The 20,240-nt window shown below is 35.6% G+C and overlaps 4 protein-coding genes across 8 annotated transcripts; 2 read left to right on the top strand and 2 right to left on the bottom strand.

The window, feature by feature from the left end:
* The first annotated feature begins 1,421 nt into the window (after positions 1-1,421).
* On the top strand, positions 1,422-6,384 carry LOC111801459 (Endosomal targeting BRO1-like domain-containing protein). Of its 2 annotated transcripts, XM_023685465.2 has the most exons (7): positions 1,422-1,611; positions 1,740-1,817; positions 3,019-3,186; positions 3,793-4,054; positions 4,135-4,301; positions 5,276-5,413; positions 5,518-6,384. In XM_023685465.2, the coding sequence occupies exons 2-7, from the start codon at positions 1,773-1,775 to the stop codon at positions 5,863-5,865; spliced, it is 1,128 nt and encodes a 375-aa protein (XP_023541233.1). In that variant the 5' UTR covers positions 1,422-1,611; positions 1,740-1,772; the 3' UTR covers positions 5,866-6,384. The 2 variants fall into 2 exon arrangements, with proteins under 2 accessions (XP_023541233.1, XP_023541232.1); XM_023685464.2 differs by having other exon boundaries at positions 1,423-1,817.
* Positions 6,385-6,937: 553 nt separating this feature from the next.
* On the top strand, positions 6,938-12,039 carry LOC111802293 (Metallo-hydrolase/oxidoreductase superfamily protein). 4 transcript variants are annotated; one of them, XM_023686604.2, is made up of 9 exons: positions 6,938-7,358; positions 7,433-7,526; positions 7,619-7,744; positions 7,824-7,982; positions 9,523-9,641; positions 9,732-9,923; positions 10,195-10,285; positions 11,145-11,243; positions 11,830-12,039. In XM_023686604.2, the coding sequence occupies exons 1-8, from the start codon at positions 7,213-7,215 to the stop codon at positions 11,235-11,237; spliced, it is 1,020 nt and encodes a 339-aa protein (XP_023542372.1). In that variant the 5' UTR covers positions 6,938-7,212; the 3' UTR covers positions 11,238-11,243; positions 11,830-12,039. The 4 variants fall into 4 exon arrangements, with proteins under 4 accessions (XP_023542372.1, XP_023542371.1, XP_023542370.1 ...); XM_023686603.2 differs by lacking the exon at positions 11,830-12,039 and adding an exon at positions 11,324-11,397; XM_023686602.2 differs by having other exon boundaries at positions 6,939-7,358; positions 11,766-12,039.
* A 2,536-nt stretch (positions 12,040-14,575) lies between these two features.
* On the bottom strand, positions 14,576-16,204 carry LOC111802196 (transcription factor HHO2). The gene is made up of 5 exons (XM_023686467.2): positions 15,880-16,204; positions 15,581-15,801; positions 15,170-15,482; positions 15,016-15,092; positions 14,576-14,939 (listed from the first exon to the last, which is right to left on the bottom strand). The coding sequence occupies exons 1-5, from the start codon at positions 16,016-16,018 to the stop codon at positions 14,655-14,657; spliced, it is 1,035 nt and encodes a 344-aa protein (XP_023542235.1). The 5' UTR covers positions 16,019-16,204; the 3' UTR covers positions 14,576-14,654.
* A 1,723-nt stretch (positions 16,205-17,927) lies between these two features.
* LOC111802183 (AP2/ERF and B3 domain-containing transcription repressor RAV2) lies at positions 17,928-19,092 on the bottom strand. The gene has a single exon (XM_023686450.2). It carries the CDS (start codon positions 19,044-19,046, stop codon positions 18,030-18,032), a length of 1,017 nt encoding a protein of 338 aa, XP_023542218.2. The 5' UTR covers positions 19,047-19,092; the 3' UTR covers positions 17,928-18,029.
* Between the last annotated feature and the right edge of the window lie 1,148 nt (positions 19,093-20,240).

The raw sequence follows: 20,240 nt of genomic DNA, 5'->3' as shown, positions 1-20,240 counted from the left end.
TGAATCACTAATTATGAAATATAAAAATAACACCGAACAAATAAATACCTTTGTCATATTTATTTAAACTTTTTAACAAGGAAAGTGATGGTAAAATAATACGAATATTGATGACGAATCGCTCTCAAATGTATTGACCACAAGAGTTTTTTAATTTTAATTTTAATTTTTTAAGGTTACTATGAAATAAAATATGACAAATGCAGTTATATTTTAAAATTTCAGAAGTATTTTTGAAACATGTATAGACTATAAGAATATTTTTTTAATATTTTTAATGAAAAATAAATTTTTTTAAAATAATTTTAAAAGTTAAGAATATTTTTTAAATAAAGTATTAATTGTTTCTATCTATAATTTAAGAGTATTTTTGAATTTTTTTTAGAGTTCAAGGGTAATTTTTTTTTTTTTAAAGTTTAACGGTATTAAATTGTTCGTAATGGTAAAAATATATCAAATAAGTATATATTCACAGTACAAATACTCTGTTGGATGAAAGTGTCCCACATCGATTAATTTAAGGAATGGTCATGAATTTATAATTAAAGAATACACTCTCCATTGGGTTGAGGGTCGAGGCCTTTTGGGGAAGCCCAAAGCAAAGCCACGAGACTTTATGGTCAAAGTGGACAATATCATATACCATTGTGGAGAGTGGTGTTCATCTAACATGCCCTAAACTTAACCATGCCAATAGACACATTGTTCCAATAGAACATGATATTAGAGTCATGCCCTAAACTTAACCATGCCAATAGATTGACAAATCCTCAAATCATCCTCAAATGTCGAACAAAGGAATGGTCATGAATTTATAATTAAAGAATACACTCTCCATTGGGTTGAGGGTCGAGGCCTTTTGGGGAAGCCCAAAGCAAAGCCACGAGACTTTATGGTCAAAGTGGACAATATCATATACCATTGTGGAGAGTGGTGTTCATCTAACATGCCCTAAACTTAACCATGCCAATAGACACATTGTTCCAATAGAACATGATATTAGAGTCATGCCCTAAACTTAACCATGCCAATAGATTGACAAATCCTCAAATCATCCTCAAATGTCGAACAAAGTATTGTGAGCCTCGAAAGCGTAGTCAAAAAGTGAGAAAGTGTCCCATATCGGTTAATTTAGGGAATGATCATGAGTTTATAATCAAATAATACACTCTCCTGGACAATATCATACCATTGTGGAGAGTGTTTATAATCAAATAATACACTCTCCTGGACAATATCATACCATTGTGGAGAGTCGTGTTCGTCTAACATACTCTACCACTCATAATTTAGCTATTTTTTAATTATTTAAAATGAGTCACTATTATTGTTTTAAATTTAATTAAATTTTCCAATCATTAAATGCCGAAAAAAAAGCCCGTTATAGATCATGAACAAAAGTAGCCCATTGGCCCACGACAGTTCTGTTGTTCATCAACACGAAATCTTGGCGACGAAGGAAACGAGGAGTAAAAGCCAGAGAGCAACAAATAACAACGAGATATTGACCCACCAATACTATATTCAAATTAGCCTCAAACTTCAGCGCGTGTATCGAGCTGTCTCTACTTCGGTGTTCATCGTTGAGGATTGCGCGAGCGAGGCAGGGGGGTTTGTTCATCCAAACTTGAGTTCATAATTGTTCTTATTGGAGCCGATTTGAATGCAAATTAGTGTTGAAGGGGTCCCTGAATAAATTTTCATCGGCCCTATTCGTTTTTTCTTCCTACTTGAATCAGTTTCCCGGTGATTGAGTTTTGATTTTGTCGAAGATGCTGCTGCAATTTTCAGACCCGGCCAAGCTTAAAACCAAGATGGTATGTTTCTGTTCTTCTGGGTTTTTTAATTTGAATTGCCATATGAGTTTTTTCGAGTGTGGAATTGTGATGTGGTGGAGGTTTCAAGAGCCAATTTCATGGTTGTAATGTAGTTCTGACCCTGCCTTAATCAGTCTCAGGTTATAAATTCAAGCCATGTGGCTACCTATTAGGATTTCGTCTCCAATTATCTTGGCAATTAAGTACTTTAGAGCTAGATAGAACTAAAAATGGTCGAGGGCACGTATGATACATTTGTGTGTATATATATATATCTTCCATCGACCAGGTTACGGGAAATGACCAAAGAACAAAAAAGCCAAAAACAGATACAGACATAAGATGTTCATCCTTGTCCGACTAAAAAAAGGGTTTGTGCTGCCCGCTCTAAAGGCTTTCCAAGAACTTTCTTAAGTGGGAAAGTCTAGACTAGAGCCGACGACTCGTGGAGAGATAGACCGTCAGAAGCAGGCAAGAAAAAGCCCCCCCTTTTGTTTTCAAGTAGAGCACTAAAATCATCTCGGCAATTAAGTACTTTAGAGCTAGATAGAACTAAAAATGGTCGAGGGCACGTATGATACATATGTGTGTGTGTATATATATATATATATATCTTCCATCGACCAGGTCACGAGAAATGACCAAAGAACAAAAAAGCCAAAAACAGATACAGCCATAAGATGTTCATCCTTACCCGACTAAAAGAAAGGGTTTGTGCTACCCGCTCTAAAGGCTTTCCAAGAACTTTTTTTAGGTGGGAAAGTCTAGACTAGAGCCGACGACTCGTGAAGAGATAGACCGTCAGAAGCAGGCAAGAAAAAGTCCCTCCCCTTTTGTTTGCAAGTAGAGCACTAAAATCACCAAAGCTAGCCTATTTAGTAGCCGTGCAAGTGGAGAGAAGAGAATTCCATACTTGAGAGAAACTATACCAAAAAATTGAAAATGAGATTCCTTCTAGGATGGCTTTCGTTTGAGCAACTATTGAACTCAACTAGGCTATAAGTTAGAGATCGATATGGGTATAGAACAGGCAGAAATTCAGGCGGTATCGAAGAAGTCTTTGAACTATAAGTAATAAGGGATTAAAGAAAATCGAAAATCATAAAGAGTAGTGAAAGAAATACTAGTTAGAGAGCCTAGTAGTCTTTGTTATGGTTAATTATCATTTGAGACAATATTGATAATTTGTCAATATGCACAGTGTGTGTTTGAGGACAAATTCATTGCCCGCGATTCCAGTACACTTGAACAACTGAAGGAGATGACTTCTAGGCGTAGAGTGATTGAGGAGTCCATTAATGAAACTAGCTCTATCACAGATGCTATTGCAAGAGAAATGTCTGGCGGGTTGTCTTCCCACACTCAACAGGTAACATATCAATAATTTGCCAACCTTATTGGTAAATGCCCCTTTGTGATTCTAATACATGAATATATATGTTCTGTTACGCTGAAGATGTCGGATTTGTAACGACCCTAGATTTCTACTTAACCTAAACTCGTTAATGGATACATAATGTAATTATTTTATGTGGAAATAATCATTTGAATCTTCATTAAAAAATACTGTCATGGACTTACATGTTCGAAGAATTTAAATGCAACTATCTCATGCATGTGTCATGGTTTTTACTTGGTTTATTTTAATTTCCGTCATGTTGCTTTAAAGACGCTTTCAAACATGTAAGTCCATGACAGTGTTTTACGATGATGTTTTTAATGTTTATTTCCACATAAGATATGAAGATGGTGACTTGATTTATTCCTTCAATTTCAGCCCATTTACATATATGCTTGATTTAAACCAATGACTCCTCCCTCTCATGTTTTTCTTTCATTTTAAAGTCTGCCCCCTCCCACTCCTATGATTTGGTGGTTCAGCTCTATCTGTCTGTCTCGGTTTTATCTTCTTATGAGATTGTCATGGCTGTTGTATGCTCATTCAATTATGTTCTATGTGTTCAAAACATTCCAGGTCCTTCACAAACTACTGCAATACCTGCCCTTGTTGGAAAATTTTGTTTCCCAAGTTGATCTGGTCGGTTACAACCTCAAGATTGTTCAATGGACATCAGACCTAAAGATACGATGGTCGAGTGCTCTGAGCTCATCATCATTATTTCATCTTAGGGGTCCAAAATTTTTCCAAATAGATAACTTGAGGTTCGAGGTAGCGATGACTCTTTTCCTATATGGTGCTGTTCTTAGGCAGAGGGCCTTAGAAGTTATATCAGAAGGTGGGTAGTAATGATGAACTAGTTTCCTGTACAAGTCTTGGATTTGTACCTATTGGATCACTTACTTTTCTCTTATACAGATCAAGTGCAATCTGCGACCTTTTTCAGAGAAGCTGCCGGGGTTTATCAATATCTAGCTAAGGAGATTCTTCCATCTATTCAACACTGCGTGCCTTCTGAAAGGCCACCAGAAGTTATTCCATCTACTTCTGTTGCAATGAGTCTTGTTTGTTTAGCTGAGGCTCAGGTTAGTTTTCTGGTCTCTGAAAACCACCTTGAAGGTTCATCATAAAATTGTTTGTTGGGTCATGGAGTCTGCTGCTTATTTATAACTTCTTATTCAATTGTTATACATTGTAAGGCTATATATGAAAAATGGTCATATATAAAGTTGTTAGAGTTATATCGGGTAGATAGTTATATAACCATATATAGTAGTTGGTTATGTCTGGTAAAACTATATATATACTCAACTGAATCATATATATATCCCCGCCTGCTTGAGGACTTGTGTGTATGTTTTGGAATATGGATGTTCGCCTTTTGTAACTAGTAGACCCATGATACGGACTAATAGATGTTCATACTCTTACCTGAAAGTCAGATATCTATATCATAGTTGGCCAATTCCCCACGGCTTCTCGCTTTTCATGAATGTGTCTCCCCCTCTGCTTATGTGAGTTTTACCCACCTTTGACTCTGCTTGCTCCTGACTCCCTATGAGCCGTTTGACGACCTTGCCTTTTTTGAAGGTTTGGCGGGACATGGGAGCCTTAGCTCATGCGTTGATTACCCCTTTAGAGTGCTTTGAAAATGTACATTTTGTATCCTATGTATTCTCTTCTACTGTGCATACCTAAAGTCATCCATATAAACCTTTAGCCAATATTCCACCTTGAATTTTCTCTCTCATGTTCTTTGTGTTCCTCTAGATCGAGTGTGTGCGTTGTTGTGCGATCCTAACAAAAAATGGCCTCAAAGCTGATAGTGCACTTTGTGAGGTATGTTCGAGAGTGATTTTGGAATGACAAAAACCACTTTGTCATTTTTCTGTAGTGGTTTTGGACATGATAAAAGTGATTCCTATATCGCTCTCGAGCATGCCTTAAATAGTATAGTTGGCCTTGATCGGGGTTAGGAATTCGGGAGGTATCGTTTTCCTTTTAATACGGTTCTCAATGATGTTTATCTATATTGATCATGTCATAAAAAACATATCAGGCTGTCACAACGATGAGGGCTGAAGAAAAGGGATCTATTTCAAGTCTTTTGGCAAAGCTACACTATGGTATTGTTGACTTACTCAATGAATCAGCTAATCATTTACAGATATTATCTGGAGAATCCTCAAGCTTTCTGGTAGGAATGCTTCCTGCTAGTTCATGTTCGTATTAAATGTTCATATCAAACTAGTTCGTATGTATAAGACTCGTTATAATCGTTATCATTTTTCGTTGGTATAGGAATTTCTATCAGCTTTCCGTGCTCTACACGAGTTGAAAAGTCGAAAAAATCTTGCAAAAGAACTGATGTCTGGTGGCCAAGCTGGAGTTGCTATAGGTATTCTTAGACATGCATTAACTGATGTGAAAAAGGACATGCCAAGAGAAAATTCATGGAGACTTGTTTTCGGAACAGAAATAGATAGTGTAGCCGAAACGCTCAGGAAGTTCGAACGTGAGAATGAGATCGTATGGCATAAGAAAATTCCTTCACGAGATGAGTTGCCAACGCCTAAAGGTAGCCAAATCGTCAAGTCGATACCGTATTGTCCCAAAAAATGGGAGAGAGAGCTAGCATTCAAGATGTGAACCAAAGCTAGAAGTATATATTGGGTCTTGTTCTCGTTGGGGAGCTACTTTTGCCCCCAACCTCATTCTATCAAAGTATAAGAAAAATATCTCCTTAGGTGGTTGAGAGAATTTTTGGTGAAAATGTGAAGCATTTGTATAGGAAGTGACATTTATTATAGCGGTTGCTATTTCTCTTACTCGTTTACTCGTAATCCTCAGTCCAACGATCAAAGCTTTTGTTGAAACAAGAATTGATTTGGAATCTTATTCTAAATTGAGTCACTTCGCAATAGGAAGGGGAAAGTCTGGACTTGAAAGCTCCACTCCAACCGTTTCTCAATTGAGTCGTTTGTAACACATAAAATGGAGGTTGAACAACACATAGAAAGGAGGTTGAACCGAGCTCATCCAATTTTGTAGATGAAGAAAGAATGTTTGTTGAATTTTTTTGATTTTGAATCAAGCTCTCCAATTTTGTAGATGAAGAAAGAATGTTTGTTGAATTTTTTTGATTTTGAATCAAGCTCTGTTCGAACATTTGGAACACCTTATCACATAAAGTCAGGTAAAATCTGCCAAAATATTTATGTTTTAATTTTTTATATAAGAATGTTTTTGGAACACCTTATCACATAAAGTCAGGTAAAATCTGCCAAAATATTTATGTTTTAATTTTTTATATAAGAATGTTTTTGGAACACCTTATCACATAAAGTCAGGTAAAATCTGCCAAAATATTTATGTTTTAATTTTTTATATAAGAATGTTTTATGAGTTCAGCGTAATATTTTAAAAAATAATAAATTTTGATTAAATAATATTTAGCTCGACTCATTTATTTAATTTTTTTTTTTAATAAAAAAAATGAAATGTGAATGTATAAAATAATTATTTATTTGTCATCAAATATTAAATTAAAATTTACAATTTAAAAATATATTTTGAAAAGTTACATTTCAAACACTAAAAATTAAAGAGTTTTTTTTTTAATAAATAAATTTTAAAAAATAATTATGAAATTAGATAGCAATAAATTGATAATCGAATCAAATACAATGGATTGATCAAATTCTTGGATCATCTTGTTTTGCGAAGACACCTCACTCAATGAAATCAATCTTAAAAAGCAGTTGATCCAAAGCATTCTAACAATTTTGTTTGTTTTATCGCGGGTGGTGGGTAAGCGGCCACGGCAAGCGGCGAAATCAGGAACACAAAATCAACGAATCGTTGGAAGATCGAACTGTTCATAATTTTGATGAACAATTCACTCTGGAAACCTGTTCAAATAAATAGATAACCACTCGTGTTCTTCATTTCGCGGGAAAAACAGGGAAAAGATCTTGCAGTGGATGAGAAGAAGCCATGGCAGCTGTACAGTGCATAAGCTTCTGCAAACCATTTGGGACAAAAATGGCTTTCTCCCCTTCTTCATGTGCCCTTGCAATCTCTCGTACGATTCATTCCACGTTCAAAACTTCCAGATCATTGCCGAAGGTCTCGATTTCCAGGTTTTTCATTCTGCACCTTAGTTTTTCTTCAGTTGGAGAATCGAAGCTGTTGTTGTCCTTACGCTTGATTACAGATCGAATAGGGTAGTTCCGGCTGTGATTGCCAAAGAGAGTGCCGATGGGGCGACTGTCTCTACCACCGATGCGTTTAATCTTACTTATCTGGAGGCGGGTTCTTAGTTTTATCTACTTGGATTCGATTATTATTCGTTGATTTTGATTGATATGCTTAGAATCTATCATCCTCCTGTTTGTTTTAGGGCAATAGTTGGTTGTGGGAAGTGGGCGATCTGTCCATTTTGGTAGATCCTGTTTTGGTTGGTACTCTTGATTTTGGTATCTCGTGGCTGTATGAGGCCTCCAAGAAGATATTGAAGAATTTCCAGGTAACTTCGGAATGGCTATAAGCATCTACTCTGGTTTCTTTGATAAAATTATTCTGATATTTGAGCAATCTTTGTGCAGCTGAATGAACTTCCTGAGGTTGACTGTTTACTTATTACACAAAGCCTTGATGATCACTGCCACTTGAAGACTTTGAGGCCTCTCTCTGAGAAGTCTCCTAATCTAAAAGTTATAGCAACTCCAAATGCAAAGGCATTGTTGGATCCACTTTTCAGCAATGTAAGCAGATTCTGCTATGAATTCTTTTTCTTTTTCTTTTTCTTTTTCCTTATGCTTCCATTCAAGGCTAAGTTGCTTAATCATTTGGCTAAGGTGGTGTTGTTCATTTGGTAAAAATTGGTTATGCAAGCTGATAAGCTCTTGAGGAAATTTTAATGGGTAGTATAAATATTTTGTGAGATCTCACATTGGTTGGAGAGGAAATGAAGCATTCTTTATAAGAATGGAAATCTCTCCCTATGGCGATATGTAATGGGTCAAAGCGGATTATATCTGCTAGCGGTGCGCTTGTACTGTTACAAATGGTATCAAAGCTAGACACTGAACAGCGTGCCAGCGAGGACGTTGGGCCTCCCAAGAAGGGTGGATTGTGAGATCCCACATTGGCTGGAGAGGGGAACGAAGCATTCTTTATTAGAGTGTGGAAACCTCTCCCTAATAGACGTGTTTTAAAACCGTGAGGCTGACGGCGATACGTAACAGGCCAAACCGGACAACATCTGCTAACGGTGGGCTTGAGTTGTTACATATTTAGAGATATTTTGAGAATTGGAAATAATGTCATCTAATAATTACAACACCAATAGACAATGCATCAATTATTTGATTGTGTCATACGACCCCAGCATTTATGACTCTACTCACTGGGAAAAGAAGCACATAAATGTTGCAACATTGTACTCATGGCCCTCTAATAATCGATTTTTATGCAAGTAATTCGCCGAAGAAGAACGGAGAGAGAGATACAGGTGCTATTGTTTTTAGAAGACATTCTTTAGATCATGCCCCATCTCCCATTTTTTTATTTACTGCTTCTGATTTGGATAGACTATCTAAGATTCAACGCAGGAAGACATCGTAATAGCCCAAGCCCACCCTAATAGATATTGTCCGCTTTGGCTCGTTATGTATCGCCGTCAGCCTCACGATTTTAAAACGGGTCTATTAGGGAGAGGTTTCCACACTCTATAAGGAATGCTTCGTTCCCCTCTCCAACCGATGTGGGATCTCACAATCCATCCCCTCTTGGGAGCCCAGCATCCTCGCTGGCACATCGCTCGGTACCTGGCTCTGATACCATTTGGAACAGCCTAAGCCCACCGCTAATAGATATTGTCCATTTTGGCCTGTTACGTATCGCCGTCAGCCTCACAGTTTTAAAACGCGTCTATTAGGGAGAGGTTTCCACACTCTTATAAGGAATGCTTCGTTCTCCTCTCCAACCAATGTGGGATCTCACAGTCATAAAGATCAAGAGTGATAAAAAGATAATGTAGGAGCAACTCCCTCCCCGCCCAAATTGTTAAAAAAAATGTAACTTCGCTGCATACATTGGCGCTTTCCTTTTGTATTCTTTGTTAAACGAGCATATCAACAAGTAATATGGGCCATTTTTCCCCTTTCACCTTTTAGTGGCCATCCTTCTTTTTAATTCAATGTTTTATGATGCCTAAATTTGATTATATTATTACTGGAAGCATTCCATATACCACTTTCTGCTCAAATGTATCGTTCTAAGGCTAGTTTTAGTTATATCCAGGTGACTTACTTAGAATGCGGTCAGAGCTCAGTTATTGAAGCAAAAAATGGATCTCAAGTACTCATTAGAGCCACTGCTGGACCAGTTCTAGGTCCTCCCTGGCAGCGTCCTGAAAACGGGTAAAATAGTATGATAGTTTATATGATGAATATCCATTTAGTTTACTGGTTATTTAGATTCCATATCTCTCTTTATTGAATCTGATACAGGTATCTTGTTATTTCTCCCCAAGGCCAGCTGACTCTTTATTATGAACCTCATTGCTCTTACAACGAGGAATTTTTGGGGAAACAAAGGGCTGATATTGTCATCACACCTGTTATAAAGCAGCTTCTGCCTAATTTTACTCTCGTTTCTGGACAAGAAGATGCAGTTCAACTTGCAAAGCTGCTGCATGCAAAGTATAAATGCTTCCAAAACCTTAAATTCTGTACCTGGTGGACGCATCTATTTGTTCTATATAACTATGTTAGAAACCTGAACTTCAGATTAAAAATCAAGAAACTTGGCTTGAAATATACTGCAATATCAAAGAAAATTTCAAGGGTACTGAGCATTACAGTGGCTCGTTCTCTTCCAAGACTAATCCTATAATGTGAATAATATGTTCTTGATGTCTTAAACATATTTATATTTTATCTCATCAAATTATGTTTCCTCATGATCTTTCAGGTTCATCGTGCCAATGAATAATGGAGATATGGATAGCAAAGGGCTTCTTGCAAGCTTAGTTAGTGCTGAAGGGACAATTGAATCTTTCAAGGTTAATATCTACTTCAACCACAGCCATTATGAATCCTGTGTCCGAACTGATATGTTATCATATTCATACGGTCATACTTGAACTTTGCATGAAGCTTTTAGGTTATCAGTCTACTTTGGTTTATTTCTTTCTACCTCGTATGAAAGGATAGAAGCCGATGAAGTTTAATGAGAATCAAGTAGTGTACTAACTAAAGAATGACTAGAATATGGATTTCACAATCTTATAAGCTGAAACATGTCGAATGAGTGAGAAGTGTGTCCTCCATTGTTAAGGGATTCTGTAACAGCCCAAGTCCACCGCTAGTAGATATTGTTCTCTTTAGCTTCCCCTTTTGGGCTTCCCTCAAGGTTTTTAAAATGCATCTATTAGGGAGAGGTTTCCACACCCTTACAAAGAATGCTTCATTCTCCTCCCCAACTCCTCCCCAACCAATGTGAGATCTCACAATCCACCCCCCTTCAGAGCCCAACGTCCTCCCCAGCACTCATTCCCTTTTCCAATGTGGGACCTCCCAATCCACCCCCTTCGGGGCCTAGCATCCTTGATGGCACACCACCTCGTATCCACTCCCCTTCGAGGCTCAGCTTCCTCACTGGCACATCGCACATCGCCCGGGCTTTCCCCTTCGGACTTCCCCTTAAAGTTTTTAAAACCCGTCTGCTAGGGAAAGGTTTCCAAACCCTTATAAAAAATGCTTCGTTCTCCTCCTCAACCAATGTGGGATCTCACAGATTCACTTTTTATTCGGTGATTATGCAGGGTCAAGTCAATTCTTGCCATTATTTACTTTCTACTTCGCTAATGTCAAGAAACTTAAAGGAGCTCTGTTAATGTTGATCCATTCAATACAATGCAGGAACTGTTGTCAAAGGAACTTCCAGAGGCAGTGGTCCTAGAGCCTACTCCTGGCGTACCACTTTGCATTCCCCCACCTTCAGATCAAGCGTAGTGCCTGGTTAGTCATTCGTCAAAACTCACTTTTTGAATGTATACAATACATTGACGAAGGAATCTAATGAAGCATGTGTTTTCCAGCATTATTCTGGTTCTCATAAATGACCTCCCCCAGGTTTCATAATAAAATGAAGCCTGTGTTCTTCATTCAGTTATATTGATCCCGAGATTGATCTCTGAAAGTCTGCAAGATAATTTTTGGTATAGGAGAGTGTTTGAGCAAGGAATAGAAAACCATAATGGCCCATGGGCTCCCTTCTGCTGATTAGCTTATGTATTACTTGCTTTTTTTTTTTTCTTTTACCTGGGTGGGGTCTATATTTTAAAACTGTACTCTCTTATGACTATTCTAAGCGGGTCATAGTTTGTACACACCCCAGCTAATTTCACGAGACAATTATCTGATCCTTACATTTGATAGTCAAGGAAACTCGTAAGATATTAGATCTTAGGTAGATGAGCATCGTTTGAACTTATTTTCATTAATCCCTTTACTATTTCCCTATTTCTTATTGATTATTAGGTCAATCCGGGGTGGTTAGACATCCAAATCTCTAAAGCAAATTTACCGCTTTTGATATTCTTAGCAAACGTAACAGTAGTTTCGAAATGAACTCGGACAAGCCGGCCATGGAAGAAGAGGAATCAAGCAAATATGCTTTTATCATCTAGTTCAAAGTCCTCGAGAGAGCATAATAATTTAGTTCATCATTATTCGTATCTAAGTATATATGTTGTTTTTGTTATGTTATTTTTTATAATATAATATTTCTTAATTAATGGAATATCATTCAACATTGTCGGGAGTTTGAATTATTCTTCTTATCCTCGTTTAAAGGCCTTATGATCGGAAAATCCTAAGACTAAGAAATAAGAGTCGATTATTTACAATTTTTTATATATATTTTTTATTTTGTTGGAAGTTAGGTCTCTACCAAAGATAAGAAAAGAATATTCCTCAAGGAATTTTTTGCATATGCAAAAATGATCGTACAAATAAGAAATCAGCATGCAACGTCGTCGTTTAGCATTTCTGGTGGTCTCTAGAATGGCCCTCAAAAGTCGTTTGGCCTTTTATTCATTCAAAGGTCATAATCTAAATCTACACGAACTTATCCAAATTGGGGGAGTGATTGTCTGTGCGTGAGAACGTGGATCTGAATCATGGTCGTGAAATGGAGACCGTCGGATGATCAATCTAGGGTGGAGATCAGATGGGTTGATCTGAAATTATGAAGAAGAATGGGGCACATGGATATTATTATAGATGGGATTGTGGGGGAATCTTGGACGATGCAGGATTCTGTGGGTCAGTCTAAATTAAAGAGATAAGCTAATAATATTCTAAATTAGTATTTTTTTTTTAATTAAAAAAAAAGCTAAATTAGTAAAAAAAAGAATGGGTTGGACGAATGACCTCTTTGTTGGACGATGAAAGTCCCACGTCGGCTAATTTAGAGAATGATCATGGATTTAAGAATACTCTCCATTAGAATGATGCCTTTTGGGGAAGCCTAAAACAAAGTTACGAGAGCTTATGCTCAAAGTGGACTATATCATACCATTGTGAAAAATCGGTGTTCATCTAACACTCTTGCCGTCCCCTATAAAGGCATAAAAACTACATGTGTGAGCAAATTATGAATAGAGGCATAACAGAGTGATCTAAACATAGATACATAATATGGTTTCAGTTTTCAGCTTCTCCACTTGCTTCTATGCTAGTCATTACAGATCCGATCTAACGAGTTAAATATTTAGATATATATATACTTTCAAAAGAAATTGTTAGAATATATTTTTAAAAAAATAGTAAATTATAAAATAAAAGCAATAAAAGATGAAAAATATTGGTTTTGATTATTATACATGTGAAAGGTTGGAATATTCTTTTTATTTGAAAAAATATCAAAAGTCAATTAAGTAATTGGTTGGAATATTCTTTTATTTGAAAAAATATTAAAATTGACCGAGTAAAGAATATGAAAAGAGGAACAAATGACTCGTCCTTTTAAAAATATTAGATTATAGATTATGTCAAATTACACCACAATGATACCATAGTTTCTCTTTTTCTTTTCGAACTAATAAATAATAAATTTATAATATATAAAAACGTGACGGAAAGATGTTGATATGTGTAGATGTGGGAAGATTACTTTTTATTAGTACAAAATATTTAAAATAAAATCTAAAGCAAATTCTTTCGAATAATATTATAACATTATAAAGTTTCATTCTAATACTAAATATATAATATTTATAGATTTATCTTATTCCCAAATAACAAATATAATCCAAATAACATTATCTATCAAATACGTGGACAAAAAACTGCCATCGATGAAATGGAATAGCGATCAAATGGTGAAAAGTGCATGAAGGGTCGACAAGTTGAAGTTTCACTGTGGAGCCAAACGAGCACAAAGCCAAAATTAGAAACAGATGCAGCCATTCTTCTTGAAACGAATCCATCGAAGCTAAAACAGTATACTCAATCAACAGCCAAATATCAAAATTTTTCTTCTCGATTACATGACTACAATTTGTAGGAATTGAGCTTGCTCGACTGTTATGGTGAATCCTATAACTTTTACAACTCGCTTGATTTAATATCTTTATTTTTATTCTCTTCTAGTAAGATCAAGAAACCTCGTTATCATAGTCCATACAAAATGACAACATTTAGCAACATTTAGCAAAAACTCTTTTCGTTTCTTTTGATCAACTTTTTATTTATTTTGGTGGGTGGGTTTAGTGGGACGTTAGTTTCTCGAGTAATTAATGAGTTCAAAATCTTGTATTAAAAGAAAGATAAGATCCTAAGTATGAAAACTCATTTTTAACTAAACCACTCTCATCACGTTTAATTTATCTCTGTTCAAATATTCATATGGCTAGCGGATTGAAGTAATAATTTTTATATAATTTAATATTGACTTTTCATTACGTGCATTTATATTCTAAATCACACATATCATATAAAATATAATATTAAATTTAGAAACGATTATTAACGACCGAACAAATTAATTGATCAAGACAACATATTAGTTACTAAAAGTCAAGACAAATTTAAATTTTCACGTGAACTAAATTTATTTGCCTATAAATCTACGAATCAATTTGTTTTTAGAAACACAATATATCATTTAAATAAAATTTGTGATTTGATCCAGAAAATAACGTAGCTAAATTTATTATATTTTTGTTAGATTATATTTTTTAATATTTAGTAAAAATGTATATTTTATAGATTGAAATTTTAACTATTTTGTTATTAATAGAATATTAATCTCAAAAATAAAAATTCAAATCTCTAAAAATAAACTATTTTATTTTTTATGATAATGATATTTTAATTACAAAACTTCCTTCAACACAAATAAAATAAATTATAATTAAAATAATTCTACGCTTTCGCCGGCGAGGTTGTGGCGGTCAGAGTCGAGTAAGATGCGGGCGGCGAATTCAATTGAACCATCCCGCCGATGGGTCTCCCCATTCCTCCTTCCGCCGTCTTCTGCCGTTGCACGACTCTCGCCACCGGGGTCACTTGCCCCGTCGTCATCGCCATGTACTTCGGTGGTGGTGGCGGCGGCGGCGGTTCCCACATGCTTCCGACCACCACGAATTTCTGCACAGCGCTGTCGGGCATGGCGGAATTTGTCGGCCGTCGTGCGTGTAATCGGTATTTCTGAAATTAAAATAATTTAATTTTAAAAAATTATATTAAAAAAAATTACTTTAAATTAATTGGAAGAAATATGAACCTGTAAATGGCTTTTGACTTCATCGTTAGTCAAATCGTCAACCTTCATTAACTCGCGAATTTGTTTTGGTGTAGCAACTGTAATTAAATAAAGTAAAATTACTGAGAGTTAATTCTTTTTTTACTGTGATAAAATTCATTTTTTTTTTTTTTACCTTGAGAGCCGCCCAGTCGTTGAAGGGCACGAACGAATCGCCGGTGTAACTCCGACGACCAGCGCCGCCGCCGTTTTCTTTGAGTTTGAGATTCCTTCTCTTCTCGTTGACTGTTTCCGCCGCTTCCTTTGGAGACAGTTTCCGCCGTCGAACTCGCTGTCGCCTCCATCACCGGATAACAACAGACCGTTTTTCCGACAACCGCCGCCGCCTCTGTTTCAGATGGATTTTTCTCCTGAAATGGCCGAAAACCACCGCCCACGCCTTTCTTTTCTTCCTCAACAACCGCCGACGGCGGTTTCTTAGCAACATCCTGGAAAAAAGAACAAAATTCACACAACTTTCCCGGAAAATCCTCGTCTATTTTCTCGGCAGCCAAACAGACAAAAAAACAGAGCAATTGAATTATACCTCAACAACCGGAGGATCCAACGTTTGATTCCAAAGCTGAGCGGATTTAAGCCAATCCAATGGACCCACTTCATTTATATATGGTTTTGATTGTTCAAAATTGGGATCACCGGAATCTTTTTTGATCGGAATGAACTCCTCCAAAACAGGGCCATCGGAAGAAGTATGCTCTGAACTCTCCGACGAGACCCCAGATAACTTCTGCCGGCAAGAATCAATAGCTGATGCAAAAACCCACAAAATTAAACAAAACAAATCATAGAACAATGCAAAAGACGCCATAGATTCCGGCGAATTACCTCTGGTAACAAGCTCCACACAGAGGGGAAGTTCTCTCTGAAAAACCAGAATTTTTCTGCGTTCTTGATCCAGAGCATCTGCATAGTGACGCAAATCCATTCCCACACGAATATCAACGACATTATCGGGGACATCCATGAATGATTTTGAATCAAAGTTAATTTAAAGATAATAAAACTTAGAAAAATCGGAAGTGAGACAATGATGAAGAACAGTACAAATAAACTTGTGAAACCAAATACAAATAAATAGGGTTTAGTGGAGAAGAAGAAGATGAAATATAAATAGATTTAATAAATCTAAAATTGAGTTTTAGAGAGAATAATATAACTCGAGATTTCGCATACATAGAATCTTCAATATTGGAGGATTTTTTTTATTATTATTAAATTTATATTTAAAATTTTCAATTGTATAGGTAATAGATCATGTAATTTTAAATAAAATTAAACACTAAATTTTTAATAATTTTTTTAATATTTATTTTAACCAAATTATATTTAAATATAATTACGATAAAATAAATTCATGTTAGCATAATTACGATACGAAAATAAATTGATATTATTTTTATTTATAGAAATGATTACACGAATTAAAGACGCTTTTGTTTATAAATTAGATAGACAAATATTTATGTGTAAAAATAATATAAAAATTAATTAAATAATTTTTTTTGGGTACAAATTAATTTAAATAATTATGTTTTTTTTTTGTTACGATTTTATTTATGTATTTATAATGTTATTTTTATTATTTTTAAAGCTAATGATATATATTTTAAAATTTATAACAAAATTATCATTTAAGACTTTGTGTTTATTTTAAAATTAAATAATGTTTAATATAAACTCGTTTGTAATATAGTTTTCTTTTAAAAAAAAAATGTTACAATGTGTTATATGCTTACAAAATATAAATGTGTATACTAAATGTGCATATTAATTTTGGGCTGGCGTCAATATTCTGATGGGCTTGGGCCCAATAGTTGGGTTTGAATTAAGCCCAATAGAGAAATTTGGAGATACTATAATTATTGAAAAAGAGTAATTTTATTTTTTATTTATTTTAACTATATTTGTATCAAACACAAATAAGAGTTTTATATTATTAAGTTATATAATAATTTTGATTCCTTTTTAAACCAAATCAGTGTAAATACTTTTTTTTAAAACCTAATTATTTAAAATTTGTTGTTAGTAGCTTAGATTTGAAATTATCAAAATTAATTTTTTCAATATTAATGAATAAAATGTGCTTAAAAAATTATAGTATTTTATTTAAAACTTTTTAAATTTAAATTGGAACAATATTTTAAAAGTACATGATAATATTTTTATTAAAATTATTTTATTTTTCAAAAAAGTTCCGAACAATTTTGAATTTGTGACCCAAAACATTCAAAATTCAGTCTAACCTACTATTCTATTCTTGGTGTGCTGTATTTTTTTTTTAATTATTAAAAAAAAAATCTATTTATTAATACTAAAATCTCAAAAACCTCACTCATGATAATATAAAAAATAAATGTAATATTTGAAATTTAGCCGATATTGTTCACTTAATGACGTTATGTATTGCTGTCCACCTCACAGTTTTAAAACTTGCCCGAAGAGAAGTTTCCACACCATTCTAAGAAATATTTCATTCCTCTCTCCAACTCAGGTGGAATCTCACAATTTACCTCTCTTTGTGGTCCAACGTCCTCGCTCGCACACATCCAATGACGGGCTCTGATACCATTAGAAAAACCAAACCCACCAACAGATATGGTCAGATTTGACCATGATTAGGTTCAATTGTAACCATTTGTTCAGGTTGGTTCGGTTGATCGGACAGAAAAAAAAAAAATCAATCTTTGAATCGAGAACTTTCCATTTTAGGAATTAAAACTTACCAAATCGAAAAAAATCTAACTCAACCCCACATTTATGAGTGAGGATTAGTAGTTTGGATTGGTCGGGATCATAAGAACGCCCTTATTTGAAAGGTTCGATCATATTTTTTTCTCTCATTTATACAATTCTTTTTGCTTGTGAGAGGGGCATCTTTGCAAACATAAATATTTTCTATCAAGTCCCTCAAAACACGTGCAATAAATTAAGAAAAAAAAAAAAGAAAAAGAAAAAAAAAAAAAGGAATTTGTACGTTACAATGCTCCGACGATCCTTTGTTTTTTGTTACATTCTGAACTCAAAAACTCCATTTCTCTTCTCCTCTTCTCACTGCACCCACTACTCGGCGTTACTTTCATAATGTCCACTCCAAATAATCTCACCGTCTGAACCGGGTTCGTGCTGGACCCGGTCGAGGCTGCACTCTTGCTCGCCTTCCATTCAATGTATAGCTGCTTATCTTCACCGGTCGATTTCAAGAAGCTCACGACGTCACCGGCGGTTAGGTTCTTCTCCTTAACGAACCGGCTCCACCCTTTGGTCAACACGTAGCTTTGACTACTATTCCAATACGAGTACCTGAACCGCCACACTTTCCCGACGCCGTCTTCGAAGTTTAAGAGAAGTCCTTTGGATGAAGCGGCTGAACCGGCTGAACCGGCGGAACCGGTTTGGAGAGGGAAGTTTTTCTCGGCGTGTTGTTTAGGGATAACTAGACGGTTCAATTTCCCAACATCGCTAGGCGTAACGGCTTTTTCAAATAAAAGTTCCCGAGCGGAATCCGGTTCATTATCCGAACCGGATAATAACGAACCGTTTCTTTTACGATTCGAAGATAATAAATCGGCGTTTCGTTTGCTTTGGTGTAGTTCGTCAAGGTAAGTATGTTTACGTAGCATGTCGACGATTTCAGCTTTGGAATGGGAATTAAGAAAGGCGGATACGACGTCGTCTACTTGGCCGTGAGATAACGTTTTGAAATTAGTAACGGCGTCACGACCACGGAAGCGTTGGGCAGCCACGTCATAGGCACGTGCGGCTTCATCTTCTTCATTGAATGTTCCGAGCCATACCCTTTGGTGCTTCTCGTAAATCTGCGCGCCCCATCGGCCATTGGGCTGTGGGACCACTCCTTTGAAACGGGAGGAGGGTAGCTTCCGGGATTCAGCCTCGACGCCGCCACCTACGGCGGAGCTGGAGTCAGCAGAGTCCAAAACGAGACTGGTGTCGGGCGGCGGAGATTTAATGGAAGTGGTGGGTTGTTGGTCCATTTGTGAAAGAAGGGGATTTGGGGGAATGAACTGGAAAGGCGTGTTGGGGGTGGGTGGATTTATATAAGAGCCGGTGGACTTTTAATTAATGTTTTTTTTTTTTTTTTTTTTAATAAATAAATAAATAAATAAATAAAATCCATAAATATGGAAAATATGGGTCAACTGTGAGAGAGGGTATTAATTTAGAGAGAGAAAAGGAGGGTAGGGTATGGGGGAGTGGGGCCCAGGGGAGGCAAGTTGATGGGGTTCACATGACCCTGGACCGTGTTTTATTTAAGTTCATCCCCCCTGAATTTTGCTGCGGATTCTTTTTTTTTATTATTATTATTTATTTTTATAATAAAGGAAAATAAATAAATAAATAAATAAATAAAAGAAGGAAAATTCTCCATGTGGAATGTATCTTATCTGATGATACTGCTGCCGCCGCCTGCTTCCTCTATTATTTGGTTTGCTTTGTTGGTACCAATGTAAATTTAAATTTGGTTCTTAATAGCTCCAACCTGTAGAGAGGGGAATGAATGATTTATTGTATGAGTTGGGAAACCTCTCTTGTTTTAAAATCTTTAGGGGAAGGTCGGATGCGATTGACGGAAGAGGATAATATTTGTTTGTCGTGGATTTGAGTTGTTACAAATGGTATTAGAGTTAGTTATTGGACGGTGCTGCGAGTCAATATTTATTAATGATGGGTTTTGATTGTTACAAATGGTATTAGAGTTAGTTACTAGATGTTGCTAGTAAGCAACGGTGGGTTTGGGTTGTTACAAATGGTATTAGTGTCAATTACTAGATGGTGCGAGTCAATACTTGTTAATGGTAGGTTTTGGTCGTTACGTATTAGAGTTAGTTACTAGATGGTGCTAGTTACTAATTGGAATACGGGTAGACTCTCTCCATAATAGATACATTTTAAATCCTTGAAAAGAAGTTAGGAATGAAAATTCAAAGTAGCTTTAATCCAAATATTTATAAATCTTTTTAATCATTATTTTAATTCAATTTGGTTGAGTTACATTTTTTTTAGGTTGAATTTTTGAAAAATTAAAAATTAAATCTAGTTTACCCGTTTTTTTTATTAGGTCAACCCAACCAACCAATAAACAGAGTTACAATTCCTTCCTCTATTTAAAAATATTAAGAATATTTAATATTTATAACCAATATCGAATGAGTATAATTTTAAAAAAT

Source organism: Cucurbita pepo, chromosome 9 (assembly GCF_057944985.1).
Source record: "Cucurbita pepo subsp. pepo isolate OVF chromosome 9, ASM5794498v1, whole genome shotgun sequence".
Classification (NCBI taxonomy): Eukaryota; Viridiplantae; Streptophyta; class Magnoliopsida; order Cucurbitales; family Cucurbitaceae; genus Cucurbita; species Cucurbita pepo.
The sequence above is the reverse complement of the archived record's forward strand: the minus strand, read 5'-3'. Positions and strand labels throughout refer to the sequence as shown.

What these genes read in the sequence shown, in the direction of transcription:
- LOC111801459 (XM_023685465.2), top strand. Translation starts at nt 1,773, where the DNA reads ATGCTGCTGCAATTTTCAGACCCGGCCAAGCTTAAAACCAAGATG. An exon ending in CTTAGAAGTTATATCAGAAG is followed by an intron (nt 4,055 to 4,134) that starts GTGGGTAGTAAT and finishes TCTCTTATACAG; the next exon opens with ATCAAGTGCAATCTGCGACC. An exon ending in TTTGTTTAGCTGAGGCTCAG is followed by an intron (nt 4,302 to 5,275) that starts GTTAGTTTTCTG and finishes AAAACATATCAG; the next exon opens with GCTGTCACAACGATGAGGGC.
- LOC111802293 (XM_023686604.2), top strand. Translation starts at nt 7,213, where the DNA reads ATGGCAGCTGTACAGTGCATAAGCTTCTGCAAACCATTTGGGACAAAA. An exon ending in AGATATTGAAGAATTTCCAG is followed by an intron (nt 7,745 to 7,823) that starts GTAACTTCGGAA and finishes ATCTTTGTGCAG; the next exon opens with CTGAATGAACTTCCTGAGGT. An exon ending in TGGATCCACTTTTCAGCAAT is followed by an intron (nt 7,983 to 9,522) that starts GTAAGCAGATTC and finishes AGTTATATCCAG; the next exon opens with GTGACTTACTTAGAATGCGG.
- LOC111802196 (XM_023686467.2), bottom strand. Translation starts at nt 16,018, where the DNA reads ATGGATGTCCCCGATAATGTCGTTGATATTCGTGTGGGAATGGATTTG. An exon ending in TGTGGAGCTTGTTACCAGAG is followed by an intron (nt 15,802 to 15,879) that starts GTAATTCGCCGG and finishes TTTTTGCATCAG; the next exon opens with CTATTGATTCTTGCCGGCAG. An exon ending in AAGTCAAAAGCCATTTACAG is followed by an intron (nt 14,940 to 15,015) that starts GTTCATATTTCT and finishes TTTTAATTTCAG; the next exon opens with AAATACCGATTACACGCACG.
- LOC111802183 (XM_023686450.2), bottom strand. Translation starts at nt 19,046, where the DNA reads ATGGACCAACAACCCACCACTTCCATTAAATCTCCGCCGCCCGACACC.